Here is a 17,237-nt window from a genome sequence, read left to right as displayed (position 1 = left end):
GATGCAACCAGAGGCTTTTGCCTCAGACCAGGTAAAAGTGGCCTATGTTATTTCCTTGCTAACGGGGCGACACTAGCCTGGGCGTCCCTGCTATGTGAACAACAAGATCCGCTTTTGGACAACTACGCGGAGTTCCAGCGCTGGTTCCGCATGGTGTTTGATCTTCCAGAAAGGCCGTCTTCCGCCGCCTCCGAGCTGCTGCGGATCCAACAGGGCGAAGGGACCATGGCGGACTATGGCGACAGAGTTGCGCTGGAATTAGGAGTCCCTATCCGCTATCTTCCTGGAGGGGCTTCAGGATCGAATCAAGGACGAGCTGTCCGGCCGGGAGGTTCCGGGGCAGTTGGACGCCTTGATTTCGCTTTGTGTCCGGGTGGATATTCCAGGAAAGGGCTAAAGCCCAGGCGGACCGGCGGATGGGTCCGGAGGCGGGTCCCGGCCTAGTCGGGTACTTTCCTCCCGACGGGGCTCCAGAGGGCCTAGGGAGGCCTCCGAGGAACCTATGGTCATTGGCCGTGAACGGTTAACCCCGTCTGAGAGGACTCAACGCCTTCGGGGCGGCCTTTGCCTGTATTGCGGCGAGGCCGGTCACTTCAGTAGCTCTTGCCCCGCACGGCCGGGAAACACCACTCCCAAGGCACCCTGAGGGGAGGGGTCTTGGGGCACTCTAATTCCCTACCAGACAATCTGATTACTCTCCCGGTGACCCTGCGGTGGCAGGAGACGGTGGTTCACACCTGAGCTTTATTGAATTCCGGGGCCGGGGGAAATTTTATTTGTCAGGAACTCCTGCGGCAGATGGGATGGCCTATACTGCCCTATCGGCCCGCTTTGCAAGTAACGTCCATCCAGGGAACAGCGTTACCCCAGCCTATCACTGAGGTGACTCCATTTTTGGGACTCCAGGTGGGGGAAGACCACCGTGAGGAGGCTCAATTTCTGATTTTGCCCCGTACCATTCATCCCGTGGTACTGGGCCTGCCCTGGTTACGGCGGCACACACCTGTCATAGATTGGACTTTAGGGAAGATTCAAGCCTGGGGTGGCGCCTGCACCGAGACCTGCTTGAAGGGTCGGGAATCCAGCTGCCCCGCGGTAGTGGCCACTCCTAGAACTGTGCCAGCCTGTCAAGCTGCTCTGCCAGAAGAGTACCGGGATTTCGCTGATGTGTTCAATCCCGTGGAAGTGGATGTGCTACCCCCACATCGGTCCTTTGATTGCGCTATTAATCTGATGACTGGCAAGATGCCATAGCGGGGCCGACTCTATACACTGTCCCGAGAGAAATCGAAGGTCATGCAAGCTTACATCCTGGAGAATCTCCAGAAAGGGTTCATTCGCCCCTCCACGTCCCCTGCCGGAGCAGGATTCTTTTTTGTGACCAAGAAAGATGGCTCCTTGAGGCCCTGCATCGACTTCCGAGGCCTAAATGCCATCACCGTAAAAGACCGATACCCTCTGCCCCTTATTCCAGAGTTGTTTGATCGGCTGCAGGGGGCCAAGATCTTCACCAAATTGGACCTCCGTGGAGCCTACAACTTGGTCCGTATCCGGCAGGGGGACGAATGGAAAACTGCGTTTAATACGCATGAGGGGCATTTTGAATACCGGGTGATGCCCTTCGGCCTGTGCAACGCTCCAGCGGTGTTCCAGAGGTTCATGAACTTCGCCCTTGAAGACCTGCTTTAGTCTACGGTAATTGTATACCTAGACGACATCCTGATTTTTTCCAAAGATCCCCAGGAGCATGTGGCCCACGTTCGGACCGTCCTCCAGCGCTTGCGGCAGTATCGCTTGTTTGCCAAACTCAGCAAATGCTCTTTTCACCAGCAGACTCTGCCTTTTTTGGGACATATTCTATTACCTGGGGGTCTGCGAATGGATCCAGACAAACTCCGCGCTATCCGGGAGTGGCCCCAACCCCAAGGCCTGAAGGCGCTGCAACGGTTCCTGGGGTTTGCTAATTATTACCGTCAATTTATTCTCCATTATTCTCAATTGACAGCTCCGCTGACGGCGCTCACTAAGAAGCATGCGGATGTTAGGAACTGGCCGGTCGAGGCGCAAACGGCGTTCAGTCAGTTGAAGAAAGCATTTGAATGCGCTCCCATCCTTCAGGCTCCGGATCCGGACAAACCTTTTGTGGTAGAGGTGGACGCTTCTGCTTTGGGCGCCGGGACAGTCCTCTCTCAAGTTAATGCCAAGGGCCGGCGTCAACCTTGTTTCTTCTTCTCCCGATAGTTTTCCCCAGCAGAACGCAATTATACTGTAAGAGATAGAGAACTGCTGGTTTTGAAGTTAGCCCTGCAAGAGTGGAGACATCTGCTGGAAGGGGCAGAGCATCGATTTACAGTGATCACGGATCACAAGAATCTCTTGTATCTGCAGGAGGCCCAAAGGCTGAATCCGCGGCAAGCCCGCTGGTCATTGTTCTTCGCCAGGTTCCGGTTTCAACTTGTGTTCCGGTCGGCTGCGCAGAATACCCCTGCGGACTCCCTCTCCAGAGCCTTCGAAGTTCCAGAGGATATTGAGGAACCTCATTTATTTATTTTATTTATTCGCATTTGTATCCCACATTTTCCCACCTATTTGCGGGCTCAGTGTGGCTTACAATACTCTGAGAATGATGGAAGTACAATTGGTTACAGTACGATTATGGATTACATTGTGATGAGTTATAGAAACAGAGTAAATACAGGATATCATTTGGGAATAGAACATCAGAAGATAACAATGGATAAGATAAAATCCTATTTTGGATCCGGCTTGCCTCTGTGCGGCCCCGGGTGGGGTCACCCCAATGCGGGAATTTGTACCTCCGCAGAACCGGGAAAAAGTAATGCACTGGGGACATTCATCTGTATGGGCCGGACACTTTGGGTTTCAAAAAACCCTCCGTTTGATTTCTCGACAGTACCGATGGCCTCGTATGAACCAAGATATCCTTCAGTTTGTCACGACCTGCCCCACCTGTGCCCGGACCAAGTCTGTTGTGGGGTGCCCCTGGAGGGATCTGCAGCCCTTGCCCATTCCAGCCATCCCCTGGGAGGAATTGTCTATGGATTTCATCACGGATCTTCCCCGCTCCCAGGGGCACACTGTGATTTGGGTGGTGGTAGACCGGTTCTCCCGTATGGCACACTTCGTTCCCCTGCTAGGGCTTCCGTCGGCAGCACTGTTAGCCCAGCAATTCATCCAGCACATTTTCCGGCTCCATGGGCTACCAGTCAGGATCATCAGCGACTAAGGAGCCCAGTTCACTTCACGATTCTGGAGAGCCCTGTGTTCCGCCCTGGGGGTTGCTACCCATTTCTCCTCTGCCTATCATCCTCAGACCAACGGGATGGTTGAGAGGATTAACCAGACGTTGAAGGGGTTCTCGCGGGCTTTTGTCAACAGGCGGCAAGACAACTGGGCATCTCTTCTCCCGTGGGCCGAGTTCGCCTATAACCACAGTGAACACTCTGCTTCTGGGCAATCTCCATTCTTCATGGTATATGGACAACATCCGCGGCTTCCTCCGCCCATTCCCTCTGACTCCTCTACGCACCTGGTTACTCAAACCCTTGCTGACCTGCGGGAAGTCTGGAACATGGCCCGAGAGCAACTACAGAAAGCAGCCGCCAGGTATAAGTCGTTTGCAGACCGGCACCGGCGCCCCGCTTCGGTTCTGCAGCCGGGGCAAAAGGTATGGCTGAGTACCAAATACCTGAGGCTCCGGGTGCCCTCTCGGAGGCTGGGGCCACGGTACATCGGACCATTTGTGATCCAGTCTCGGATCGGAGCTGTGACATACCGCCTGCGGTTACCTAGAACTCTACGGATCCATAATGCCTTCCATGTTTCTCTGCTGAAGGTCTTTCGGGGGTCTAAGTGGCATCCACAGAGTGAAGAGTCCGTTGTTCCAGAGGCTGACCCCGATCCCGAGTACGAAGTTGAAGAAATCATAGACTCCAAGAGGCGCCGGGGAAAGCTGCTCTACCTGTTATCATGGAAGCATTTCGGTCCCGAGGACAACTCCTTGGAGCCGGCTACCAATGTACATGTTCCAGAGTTGGTACGGGCCTTCCATGATCGCTATCCTCAAAAACCAGGACCCAGGAGGAAGGGGGCATCCGGGGGGGGGATACTGTCACATCCGTCGCTCCCTCCGGCTGCTCCTCTGCAGAAAGCAGGAACCGGTGTCCATCGCGGCGAGGGCCGGCCTTCTCGAGGCCGCGGCGAAGAGCCGGGGCGCACCGCGGCGATAGCCGCCAAGTCCGGGGCCGAGGCCGTGGGCCGGCGATCGCGGCTGCCGGGCTCTCGATCGCCGGCTATGGGGTCCGTGCTTGCGTCAGTGGGGAGAATGGCGCCAAGACGCGATGGCCGGCGTCTCCTTCACTTTCGGGCGCGAGAACCCAAAGCTCCGCCTCTGAGGAGTTAGATTGGGAGGCCGGTGCTGTAGTCCCGCCTGGGAGGTCAGACGGAACCAATCAGAAGGAGTTTGTCAGTAACCAGGTTCTGATTGGCCGGCCATGTCGGCTGGGGCTGGGCGGTTGAATGCTGATAGTATTTAAGGAACGGGCCTGAGATAGGACATTGCTTCAGGTTCTGTTTCCCGAGGCCAGTCTTCGTGTGTTCTAGTTCTCAGTTGGTTTCCTAGCTCTCCTGGTTTTGACCTTTGGACTGTTTCTGGATTTCTCTGCTAGCCGCCTGCCTTGACCTGACCTGTTGCCGGTTTTGGACTCCTCTGTTTTCCACCTGCTGTCTTCACTCCTGGTTCCAGTTCTGGGTCAGTTCGTCAACCCCGCGGTTCAGGAAGTCCCGTTGACCGCCTGCAGCTGGGGGCTCAACCCTTGGTGAACGGCGGTCGCCACGGGTGAAGACTTGGGGTTGCACGGCTGTCCTCTGAGGTCCTTTGGGGCCTTGCGGGACCTAAGGGCTCACCTTCTTTTCAGACAAGACATCAATTTGAGATCTCTAATCTAAAAGTAAAGACAGATTTGCTTATAAAAGATAAGCTCATGATACAACGAAAGATTGAACAGTTCGAAAACTATAATAGGCGTTTGAATTTACGCCTTTTGAACTTTCCAAGATCCTTAGAACTGAATCCGATGGCAATGTTTAAGAAATATTTGGTTGAAACTCTTCAATACTCCCCAGATTTAATTCCCCCGGTTAGCAAAATATATTATTTACCTGATTTAAAACGAGGGGAGAAAATGAAAGCTGCCAAGGATTTGCAAAATTTAACTGATATTCTTGAACAATCAGATGTGCTAACATTCGAATGGAAAACGCTACTTGTTTCGATGGTCTCTGAACAAGACCTAAATTTATTCTTGAAAATGTTCTTTAAAAATTCTACAAAAGTTTTCTTGGGGGATAGAATTTGGATTTACCCAGATGTGGTGATAACCACACAGGACAGACGAAAAGCATTTTTGAGTCTCAGAGAGGAGACACGATTGTTAGGTGCTAGATTTACTCTTTCTTACCCTTGTAAATGCTTAGTAAAGTATTTAGATAAGAAATATGTTTTCTTTGAACCAGAGCAACTGAAAGAATTCTTAGAAATTAAAAAAGTTACCAGATAGTCTCTAATTATTAAGAAAATCTGGATTAAGGTTTAATTATCTGGTTGTTACCCAGGCCATCTTTGTTTTTTTTCTTGTTTTCTTTTTTGTGAATCATTTACCACCAAATGTTTCCTAACGCTCTCAGCATGTTTGATTAGGTGGTCTAAGAAAGAGCTATGTTCTTCTTTTTAGTCTTCTCTTACTTATAAGAGAGAGACTAATTTTTTATGTTCTTCTTGTTTATTATATGAGCTCTGATTTTCTGTAACAAGATGTAATGCTTGTAATTTATGTTGAAACTTTAAATAAAAAAAAAAAAAAAAAAAGAAGATGGCCAGATCATCTGCTGATGGGGAGTCTGAATTAGTTGTGGTAACCGGTGAAATGTCAAGACGTTTATGTACAAATTGGAATAGTTTATATGTATCTTTATAATCTGGACCTATTTTGGATTTGTAATAAGATCTTTTGGTTTGCCTGATTGTATATTTATATGATTGTATATTTATATTTTCTTTGCATTTGTTTCCATGCATTGAATGTGATTTCATCTTTCATTTTATTCCATGCTCATTCCAGTCTCCTTAATTGAGTTTTTAGTTTTTAATTTCTTCATTAAACCAAGGTGATGGGTGGTGTCTTCGCGAGGTTCTTGTTTGTAATGGCGCAATTGTATCAAGTATGCTCTTGCATCTATTGTCCCAGTTTAGGTGGTATTGTTCGGGTTCTGTCTGTACTGTCCATTCATTCATGTAGCACTGTTGCCAGAATAGTACTGGATCAATTTTGCCTCTTGTGTTATATGTTCTACGTTCTTGTTTCTGGAACGAGACTTTTTTTTCCTCCATTTTAATGATATATTTAGTTTATAATGGTCTGACCGTGGTATATGTGACCATTTTGTATCTGTTAATATAAGGGTTTGATCTGGGGTGAATTTGTTGGTAATAAGGTCGAGTGTGTGTCCCTTAACACGAGTTGCTAAAATATTAATCCAATTGAATTCCCATAGTTGGAGAAAATCTTTGCATTCTCTTGCATTCTTTGCGTAAGGGTCTTCCAATATAAGGAGATTAGAATTAGATACACAAGTATTCTAGATGAAATCCATAAAGTGTGGTTGGCATTCTTGCCAGTTACCTGGTGGTCTATAAAACAGAATAATATTTAGATAGTCATGCAAGGTAGTATGGTTAATTCTAACTGAGGCAATTTCCAACTGTGGTGTTATGGATGCGGCTGTTGTTGGTACAGTAAGATCGGATTTATAAATCAGTGCAGTACCTTCTCCTCTCTTGCCATTTCTTGTCCAGTGAGTAATTGTGTAATTAGGAGGGCAAAGATCCAGTATAATTGGGTCATTATGATCATGAATCCATGTTTCACTGATAATTAATAGATCGAGTTTGTCATCGGTAATCCAGTCTACTATTAATGGTGCTTTATTGACAACTGGTCTGGCATTAGTGCATCCAGTTTTAATTGTTTGAAAGGGGTCGGTTGAATTTGGGATTGTATGGATTATTCTTAATTGTCTATCTTCTTGAGGTGTAAATTTATTATGACCATTTTTCCTTTATTTTGGCGTTCATGTAGAGTAGTAGATCCATCATTTTGGTTATTGTTGTTATTTAATCATAGTGTATTGTATCGAAATTGTTTATTAAGCAAGTATATTGTGGGAATGTTATTGGTTTCCGAGAGGGGGGTGGTAAATATGTGGTGGATTAGGGAAAGTAAGCAAATAGTGAGGAGTAGTTTAGTAGTGTTCATTTTAATATTATTCTATATAATAAAAAGCACCTCCAACGTTCTGAAGCAAGCATCAGTCCGTGCCCAACGTTGCCGGTATCAAGACTGAGACGGTAATGGCACCGTAACCACCCCCCCCTGAAATCAACTCGCCGCCTCCCTAACAAAACCCCTCCCAAGCACACGACCCACTCTCCCAAAGTCGCCGGTATCAATACTGACAGTAATGGCACCATAACCACCCCCCTCTGAAATCAACTCGCCGCCTCCCTCACAAACGCCCTCCCACACACAACTACCCACTCTCCCAACGTCTCCGGCACCGCAAACAACCTCCCTCCCAGTTCCACCCTCCCCTGAAATCTACTCGCTGCCTCCCGCACATACCCCCTCCCACACACAACGACCCACTTTCCAAACATCAACGATAATGGCGCCGCAAACACCCCCCCTGAAATCCACTTGCCGCCTCCCTAACAAACGCCCTCCCAAACACAACTACCCACTCTGCCAATGTCTCCGGCACCGCAATTAACCTCCCTCCCAGTTGCACCCCACCTGAAATCCACTCGTCACCTCCCTCAGAAACGCCCTCACACACACAAACTCTAAAATGGAAAATCAACATCTCTCTCACTCAGACACACACACACTCTGCCATGGAGAGACAGCATCTCTCTCTCACTCACACACACCCTCTGCCCCCCCCCCCCATCCCCACAAACACATACACTTATGCGGAACAATGCTGCCCTCCCCCCCACCCACCCCCAAAATGACACCGCTGATTGGTCATGCAACTCACACACTCCCAACCAAAACAATAAGCAAGGCCCCTCCACACCCCTCCTTCCGGTACAGGGTTAAGGAAAGGAAAGTACAGGGGAAGAACGACAATTGTCCCCCATACAAACACTCTCACACACAGACGCCGCTACCCTCCCCCCCCCCCCCCCCCCCCACATACACACACTCCCCCCAACCACCCCCACAACATCATACACAAACTCTGCCATGGTGAATCTAGCTCTTTGTATCCCACTCACACCCACACACTCCCCCCCCCTCAACTAAATACACAAGATCTACCATGGAGAATCAGCATCTCTCACACCCATACACACAACCAAACTCCCCACCCCCCACACCAACATACACACACTCTGCCATGGAGAGACAGCATCTCTCTCTCTCTCACTCACACACACACACACACTCCCCCACCCCCCTTAATACACAAACTCTGACAAGGAAATTAAACATATCTCTCTCTCAAACACCCACACCCACCCACAGCCCCCACCAACCCCTCCACCCAAAAAAACACAAACACATACACTGATGCGGAACAATGCTACCCTCCCCCCCCCCCCAAAAAAAATGGCACCACTGATTGGTCATGCAACTCAAACACTCCTAACCAAAACAATAACCAAGCCCCCCCCCCCCCCCATACCCCTCCTTCCGGTACAGGGCTAAGGAAAGGGAAGTGCAGGGGAAGAAAGGCAATTGTCCCCCATACAAACACTCTCACACACAGACGCCGCTACCCTCTCCCCCCCCCACACATCATACACAAACTCTGCCACACTCCCCACCCCCCCAACACCCACATCAACATCAACACAAACTCTCCAAGGGATAATCAGCATCTTTCTGTCTGACAGAGACAAACATTCCTTCCCCCCCCCCCCCCCAAAATCACACACACACTGTGCCATGCAGAAACAGCATCTCTCTCTCTCACTCACAGAAACACACTCCCCTCACAACCCCCTTAATACACAAACTCAACAAGGAAATCAACATCTCTCTCTCTCTCACTCAGACACACACACACTCCCCCCAACCACCCCCACAACATCATACACAAAATCTGTCATGGTGAATCTAGATCTTTGTCTCTCACTCACACCCACACACTCCCCCCCAAACTAAATACACAAGATCTACCATGGAGAATCAACATCTCTCACTCACACCCACACACACAACCAAACTCCCCACCCCCCACATCAACATACACACAATCTGCCATGCAACAATAACCACCCTCAAAGCCACACGCCACTTCCTGCCACTTCGCCAGCATGGCACACCACAACCCCCCCTAGCGGAAACAGGAAATGAGGGCAGGACCAGAGCTGAGAGACAGAGACAGACCAAGCCTGTACGCCGTTTACCGATGCTGCTGCTGCCACCGTCCGCCGTCACCCAGGCTAAGTAAGTGAGACTTCTAAAATTCGGAAGGAGGGGGGCTGGCAGTGGACGGGAGGGAGGGAGGAAGGGAGGCACAACGACCCTGGAACTGTGAGCGAGGGGGGGATCCTGGAACTGGGAGGGAGGGATGGAAGTGGGAGACCCTGAAAATCGGGGATCTGGGAGGGAGGGAGGGGGACCCTGACACTCGGAGGGAGGGAGATACCTCGGGGCAGTTTGGGGGGGGGCTGTTGGATGACCTGGGGGGATGGAGGGGGAGCGGTGGAGACCTCGGTGGTGGTGGTGGAGGGGTGAGCGGCGGTGGTGGTGACATGGGGAGGCATGGCGTTGCGGCGAGGGCGGTAGGACAGGGGGCTGGCACTGGATGGGAGGAGGGGGAGGGGGACCCTGCCACACACTCATTCTCACACACACTCTCATTCTACAAACACACTCGCACCCAGTCTCAGTCTCTCTCTGTCACACACACACACTCGCACATTCACTCTCACATACTCACTCTCACACACACTCTCTCAAACATACACACTCCGAGGAAAACCTTGCTAGCGCCCGTTTCATTGTGTTCAGAAACGGGCCTTTTTTCTAGTTCATTAATTTAATAAGGTTATTAGGATGTTTGTTATAGTGTTGATTTTTATGTGATAGAGTGGTGTATATTTCCAGATAAGGTTGGTTCTGGGTGCACCGCGGTTCCGTTAGTTCGTCTCCTGCTTCAGCACCTACGGCCTACACCCTATGTCCTCCCCCCGAAGGTACCAGCCTATTTGCTCCCGTCTCTTGACGTCAGTCGGTGCACGATCATTCGCAGGTCCACTGCCTCTGTCCAACAGTACCCATAGGCTCTGCACTTCTTGCGCTCACTACGAGTGTTTCTGCTAACTACTTATCTTGGTCACACTCTCATTCGCCACCAGGACCGCCCCAGCACCTCATGGGTAGTTGATAAAGTATTGTAAAAGTTCTAGAACTGGATGAAGGCACAATTATAGGCAGCGAGGACCAATCTTGTCAACTTCTTCTGCAAAGAAGGCATCTATGTTCCTTCTAGGAATGGACTTCTCTAGTATGCCTTCTGATCGTCTGATATAGAGCATGCTGCCTTTAGTAGGTCAAGAGGCTTCAGAATGGGTTCAAATTTAATCAGCCAATTCAAATTCACTATTGTGTGTGGAAAATTTAGAGAGCATAAAAAAAACAAATTTTATATAAGCACAGACTCTTCTCGCTAACACTGGAGTATGAAAGCAAATTATGTAAATGCATCCGGCTGTATATCCATTCAACTGCCTGAAGTAAGGATCATGCTGAATATTGTCAGGGAGAGTCTTGCTGCTCAATAATCTCACTAATTATGCATAGTGTTCAACAAATAGAAGCTGTTACTCCCAAAACAGGAAGAGTTGTTGTAGTATTCAGGAATAGTGGTTCTCAGAATGGTGGTAGTAAACTTTTGGAAGATAACCACTTTACACGTTTTGGAATATTAACTTGTCTTCATGCTCGCATGGTGTTTTTATCAATTAGGGCTGCGCCACACTCAAAATGGGCGCTAACGTGGCCACGATGCTTGGGTTGTGAAGGCGTCAGTTGCTACCGCCCGAACGGTGGATCGAATGCGGGTCGTGTTCCTATTAGATGGCAGACAATATTTCCAGTGCCGTAGCAGATGAAAGTGCCGGTTGATGGATCCCGTGTAGTCGCGCTGATCCTCGACGAATATATCGTACCAGGCCCAGTACACAGTACCAAGCCAGGTCCGACCTCGCAGCACAGAGCAAGGATCGAGTATCATAGAACCCCACGAGATCGTCCACCAGGTGAGGAGCGGGGCCACCTTGGCTGTGATCTCTCTGGCTAAGACAGCACCACGTCGGCCGGGTCTGGGTCGGGGACCGCAAGCAGTTAGGATCGTTTCCCGTTTCACCTGACCCACTCGCTCCAGGACCGCTGTCAGCTGCCAACAGATATCACGTTCATTGTATTCACGTATTCAGGTCACAGTCTGTGGAATCCATATTGTTATAAGAATGGTTCAGGCTTGTATAGGCCAAGACCAGCAAAGGTGAGTTCTCAGGTAAAAGTGCCCTACAAGGCACTGCTGTGGACTTCATATAAAAGCTCCCAGGTACATATCTCACCAGTGCCCCCCTTATACTGTATGCTCAGCCCTCCAAAACCCACCAAAAACATACTGTACCCAACTGTGCACTACTATAATAGCTCTTATGTACCTAAGTATATAAGTGTTACCATAGTGGGACAGACCGAAGGTACATGAAGCCCAGCATCCTGTTTACAACAGTGGCCAATCCAGGTTACAAGTACCTGGCAAGATCTCAAAACAGGGGTCACCTATATGTGGGTACAGTATGTTTTGGGGGAATGTGGGAGGGCTCATACTTTCCATCACAAATGTAACATAACGTTTACGGAACAGAAACGGTCCTTATATCCTTACTGAATAATCATCACAGAAACTGAGACAGGGGATTTGCCTCTGTGTTAGTACTGATAGATTTCTCAGCAGCTTTTGACACTGTGGATCATGATATGTTAGCACGACTGACAGAAACAGATATTAATGGAACAGTACTTGCATTTGTCAGACAGGCAACAATCCATAATGTTTGGCAGCAAATCATCATCACCATGGGCATTGACCTGTGGGGTACCACAAGGATCAATACTGTCACCTATTCTGTTCAATATGTTCCTCAAGCCACTAGCCGAGCTGATTCGGTCAATGGACACTCAGTTCTACATCTACGTGGATGATGTGCAGCTACTCATATCCGTTGAACCTGACTTACCTACAGCCCTGAATAAACTGATTACCTGTCTAACACCAATTCAAGAATGGGCTAAACACAACAAACTTTGCCTGAACCCAAGTAAAATCGAGCTTCTCTGGGTCCCTAACAGAAGTGGATACATACCTGGCATCAAAATCTCTTTTGGGAAGTACAAACTCTCCCTCAAATCACAAATCAGGAACCTTGGAATACAGTTAGATTCAACACTTACTCTGCCTCTCCAAATCCAAGCAACCTTCAAGAGCTGTTTATTACTTGCGACAGCTACGCTGCCTCTCTCCTTACACCAAGAAGGTAAATCTTATCTCAGTTGTGCATGCCATGATAACATCAAGACTGGATTACTGTAATGCACTCTACAATGGTCTGACTACAGAGGGCCTGCACCAGCTCCAATAGATTCAGAATGCTGCAGCAAGAAGATTGGAAGTGATGTGACCACATCATACCATTTTTGCAAAAACTTCACTGGCTACCAGTACAATACAGGGCTAAATTTAAAACTGTATGTCTGATCTTCAAGACCCTTAAAGGAAATGGCCCAGAGTACCTGAAAAATAGGATGATCCTCTACACACCTCCAAGGACACCAGGTCCTCTCAAGGACTATCACTAACCACACTCTCTCCAAAAGACATTACATGATGTGATACCCACAAGCGAGCCTTTTCCAGAGTAGCCCACACACTCTGGAATGCACTGCCTGAAAGACTCCACTTAACACAAGACTATCTCTACTTCAGGAAGCAGGTGAAAGCTTGACTCTTCAACGAGGTCTTTTATGGACCTCCAGATCTTGTGTTTGTGGGGGGGGGGGGGGGGGGGGGGGGGTGACGACTTAGGTTTGACAGGTCCAGGAGAAAATCCCGGACCTGTCAAACCTCTTCAATGGGTCTCGCTTTTTCCTCTCTCGCTAGCAAACCTTAATGCCAGATCCTAGCTGGCATAAGGTTTGCAGCGGTAGCAGCGCCCTTATTTGGCGCGCTGCCCGCTGATCATGAGGGATGAATGCGGGAGACCCTTGTTTGCATGTATTTGCATGCAATTAGCGTTCAGAGCCGGCAAGCACATTTACACTCATTCACCAGCTTTCATCATCGAGCGGGCGCAAACACAGGTGCTAGTATGGCACTATTGGCCTCTAGTGCCTGTGTTTGCTTCTGATCATCAGCCCATGGTAAAGGGGAGAGAGAAGAGAATACTGTGCAGAGGAGACCCAAGATTATTAATCTTTTGAACTTTTTTGACACTTCACTTTGTGGTTCTTTTACTAACCTGTGGAATAAATAGACCTTAGTGTGCCTTTACCCAGGTCTTTCCTGTGAGCTAAGTCTACTTTTAATGAGGCCATAAAAACCCCAATTTTCTATTTTTTTCCATTAATAGCCATGTGCTAAAGTTGCCATTAGCGCATGGTTATTTTAAAAAATTGCCATTGGAGCTCTTATCTATACCTGTTTTGTAGGTGGCAAGGGCTCTTGCATTATCCACATTCTAACCAGTTAGGACAGGAACACCCACTCTCTGCCCCTGACACGCCCCTCATAAAATACAAAAAATTATTTATCATGTATTTAGTACGCACATAGTCAAAAACTAGTACGTCCTATGGTAGTCCATTTTTTTCTGTTAGCACTTAATATAGCTTACTACAAGGACCTTTTTGTTCTTATGGACTGCTTACTTAATTGTTTTCCTCTTCCTTCTTTTGTTTCTGCATATTTTTAGAGAGCCCAAAAAATAATCTTCTATTTTTATAAGAATTCACAACAGCCTCCCTGCTACATTGTTTTTGCTATTTTACTTTGCCTATCTAATATTACCTTTACTAGTCAACCTTACCATTAGGGGTCCTTTGTTAGTCTGTGTGTGTTGGGAAAAGATTTTTCTAAGGTTATTCAGTTTTGGCAGTAGACCCTACTAAATTTTGATTGTGCACTGGCCTTTGAAGTATCCCTGAAACCCACTACATATGCATGCTATTTCACAATGCATATTCATTTTATCTACACTTAGGGGATCTTTTACTAAGCCACGCTTTTGGCGCATGCTAAAAACACTAGTGTGGCTTAGTAAAAGACCCTGTTACAGGAGCTTTGCCAGTGCCCTTTTGGATTGAATTAGAAAATAACACTGATGGCTTTTATATTTAAACATTTATATTTTCCAGGTATTAAAAGTCTAGAGGTGTTTTTTTTACCTATGTGTACTTTTTGAAAATTAGTCACAAGTCCACTGATAGAAGGTACTTTGAACTTTGCATCTAAATTAACTGGAGAGATAATGCTCATTTTAATTTGTCACATATTTAGTGAATCCTGCTAATAGGGGATAATAATCCAATACCGGAGTTATACACCGATACTGTAACACACTAAAGACTCCAGTAGTTTACAAAAAACACTTCTTTTTATTGTTACAACACTGTATCTTCACAAATCAGTTGACATTGGTCATCTGACTACCCTTTCATTCTTTAACATTCATTCACCACTCACCCTTCTTGCCTGACCTTTTCAATTTCAAATATCGGTAATCAATATAAACATACGCACATATAACATGGGCATAATACGATACTGTTACCACTATTCACCAATATTGACTTGAAAACAATAATTGTTTTCAAGTCAATATTGGTGAATAGTGGTAACAGTATCGTATTATGCCCATGTTATATGTGCATATGTTTATATTGATTACCGATATTTGAAATTGAAAAGGTCAGGCAAGAAGGGTGAGTGGTGAATGAATGTTGATGAATGAAAGGGTAGTCAGATGAACAATGTCAACTGATTTGTGAAGATACAGTGTTGTAACAATAAAAAGAAGTGTTTTTGTAAACTACTGGAGTCTTTAGTGTGTTAACATATTTAGTGAAGCCTAAAGTTATAGCTGATTTTAAGGTCTGGTCAAGTTCACAGAGTACTGCATTAATAGTTATTTGCTACCTCTTACTTCTGGGACTGAGCAACAAGGAATGAACCTCTTAAGTTAGTTTCTTCTGAATACTTCCTTGTGACTTATCAGATTGGATGTTGACCTTGAAGGACCATAGGTCTGATCATTGCACTTATGCTTTTATGTTCCTTTCTTTCCCCTTTCCCTTGCCCTTCCCAGCTACTCGCCCCACCCCCATGAAAATTTCTATTCACTGGTGAGAGCAAGCAGTTGTAAGCCTCTGGTTTAGGAAATGTTTATAGTAGCATCAATTTTATGCTTTTTCAGTGTAGTATGCTATTTTTCTATAAGGCACAATTTTATAGACCATTATGAACTTTCTCTGCTCTATTCTGTGAATATTAAGGTGTGGAATGGATTTTGTTTATTAACAAACAAAAAAAATCAAGTATTTATTAAGAGTTTCCTGTTGTTTTGTTCCGTCTTCTTAAATCTTTTTTTTTTTAATTTCTGTTCTGTTTCAGTGGTTTGTTTGAAGATGCTACTCACATGTACTTGATAGAACCCCTGGAAATGACTCACAATTCAGTAAGTACATTTGTATTTATTTTGGGAATGAGAGTAAATAGGTGATAATGGAAATCAAAATGTTAAATGATTTTTCAGTCTAAAACTAGATGAAGTGGTTTGGTGGAAGCTGTTGATTTGGACAGTCAACACTGATGAACAAGTGAAGATGGAGGAAAACCAAAAAAGTGAGGATCTCACAAGGCTACTGTTAAGCAACAGGGTAGATGGTGGGGGCAAACCTGAACATTTACAGAGTCTAGACAAGGCAAGGAAAAATAGCTGACAGTTTGATCATAGTCAAGGCAAAAAAAATTCAGATCCACATGCCCTAGAGGCAGAGAGACATGGATGATGTTTGTCACAGATGTGGTTTATTAAGTTCCATGAATAGGATAAAGGCACACCAGCCTATAATCTATTAGGATGGAATAGGATTGGCAGAAAATAGGGAAGAGTAGCATTTTATTGGATTTTGCTTTTCTTACAAAACTCCCTGTTCATGGTTCCTACTGTAAAAGAAATCAAAAGGGCATTTTGAACTGTGGTTCCCAAGAGGTTTGTAGTAAGCAGGGTTTTACATGATGCATGGGTGTATTCTGAAGACTAGTTAATTTTTGAAGAATTGTATTTAATAGAAATATTGAAAATTGTGATATATAGCAGTGGCATAGCCACAGTGGTCCTTGGGGACTCAAGCCCTCTCTATAACCAAAGTACCTGTTGAATGGCTGGTGAGGATGCCCAATCTCCTCCAGCTGGTGAGATCTGCTGCTGCCACGAATTGCCCCAGTGCTGTCTCAGCAATGAAGAAATCAGCAGCCTTCTTTCCAGCCACCAACGTTGGTACTCCTCATGCATACTCAATTTGCACTGAGTATGCGTGAGTAATGGTGATTGGAGGCCACTGATTTCTTTGCTGCTGAGGTAGTACTGATGCATTTCCGGGCAGAGGATCTCATTGGCAGGCAGGGATTGGGCATCCCTGCCAATAAAGGTAAAATTATTGTGTGTGTGTGGGGGGGGGGGGGGGGGGTGAGCAGAGAGAAAATATATTGCTCCCTCTTGGTTCACCCCTGGGCCCCACAAAAATTGAATACTGGCCACACCCCTGATATATAGGCCTTTGGAATGGATGATTGGTAGGTTTAGATATGTTGGGGTAAATATTCAGCCAGTGGCAGTGAGCGTTTTGCTGACCACCACTGGTGTTATACCCAATTATTTAATGCCAGGCCTTGTCCAGGCTTCGGCATTGAATATCAGGTTTATGTGGCACAGGCTAACACATAGCCAGTTAAGTCGATATTCAGAACTTAACCAGCCATGGGTTGCTGCATAAAGATAGGACTGTTTTTTTTTTTAATGTGGTTCCATTTATGCAGTTACTTGGGCCAGTTAAATGCTGAATATTGTCACT

General features: G+C 46.7%; 1 protein-coding gene across 1 annotated transcript in view; it reads left to right on the top strand.

Annotated features, from left to right (window-relative positions):
- Positions 1-17,237, top strand: part of ADAM23 (ADAM metallopeptidase domain 23) — a 1,183,145-nt gene that overhangs the window by 222,503 nt on the left and 943,405 nt on the right. Inside the window, exon 6 of the mRNA XM_030210005.1 lies at positions 15,775-15,838. Coding sequence (XP_030065865.1) covers positions 15,775-15,838 — 64 coding nt within the window. The remainder of the gene's footprint in view (positions 1-15,774; positions 15,839-17,237) is intronic.

This window comes from Microcaecilia unicolor, chromosome 7, assembly GCF_901765095.1.
Source record: "Microcaecilia unicolor chromosome 7, aMicUni1.1, whole genome shotgun sequence".
Lineage (NCBI taxonomy): Eukaryota > Metazoa > Chordata > Amphibia > Gymnophiona > Siphonopidae > Microcaecilia > Microcaecilia unicolor.
Note: the sequence above shows the minus strand (reverse complement) of the source record. Positions and strands in the feature narration are given on the sequence as shown.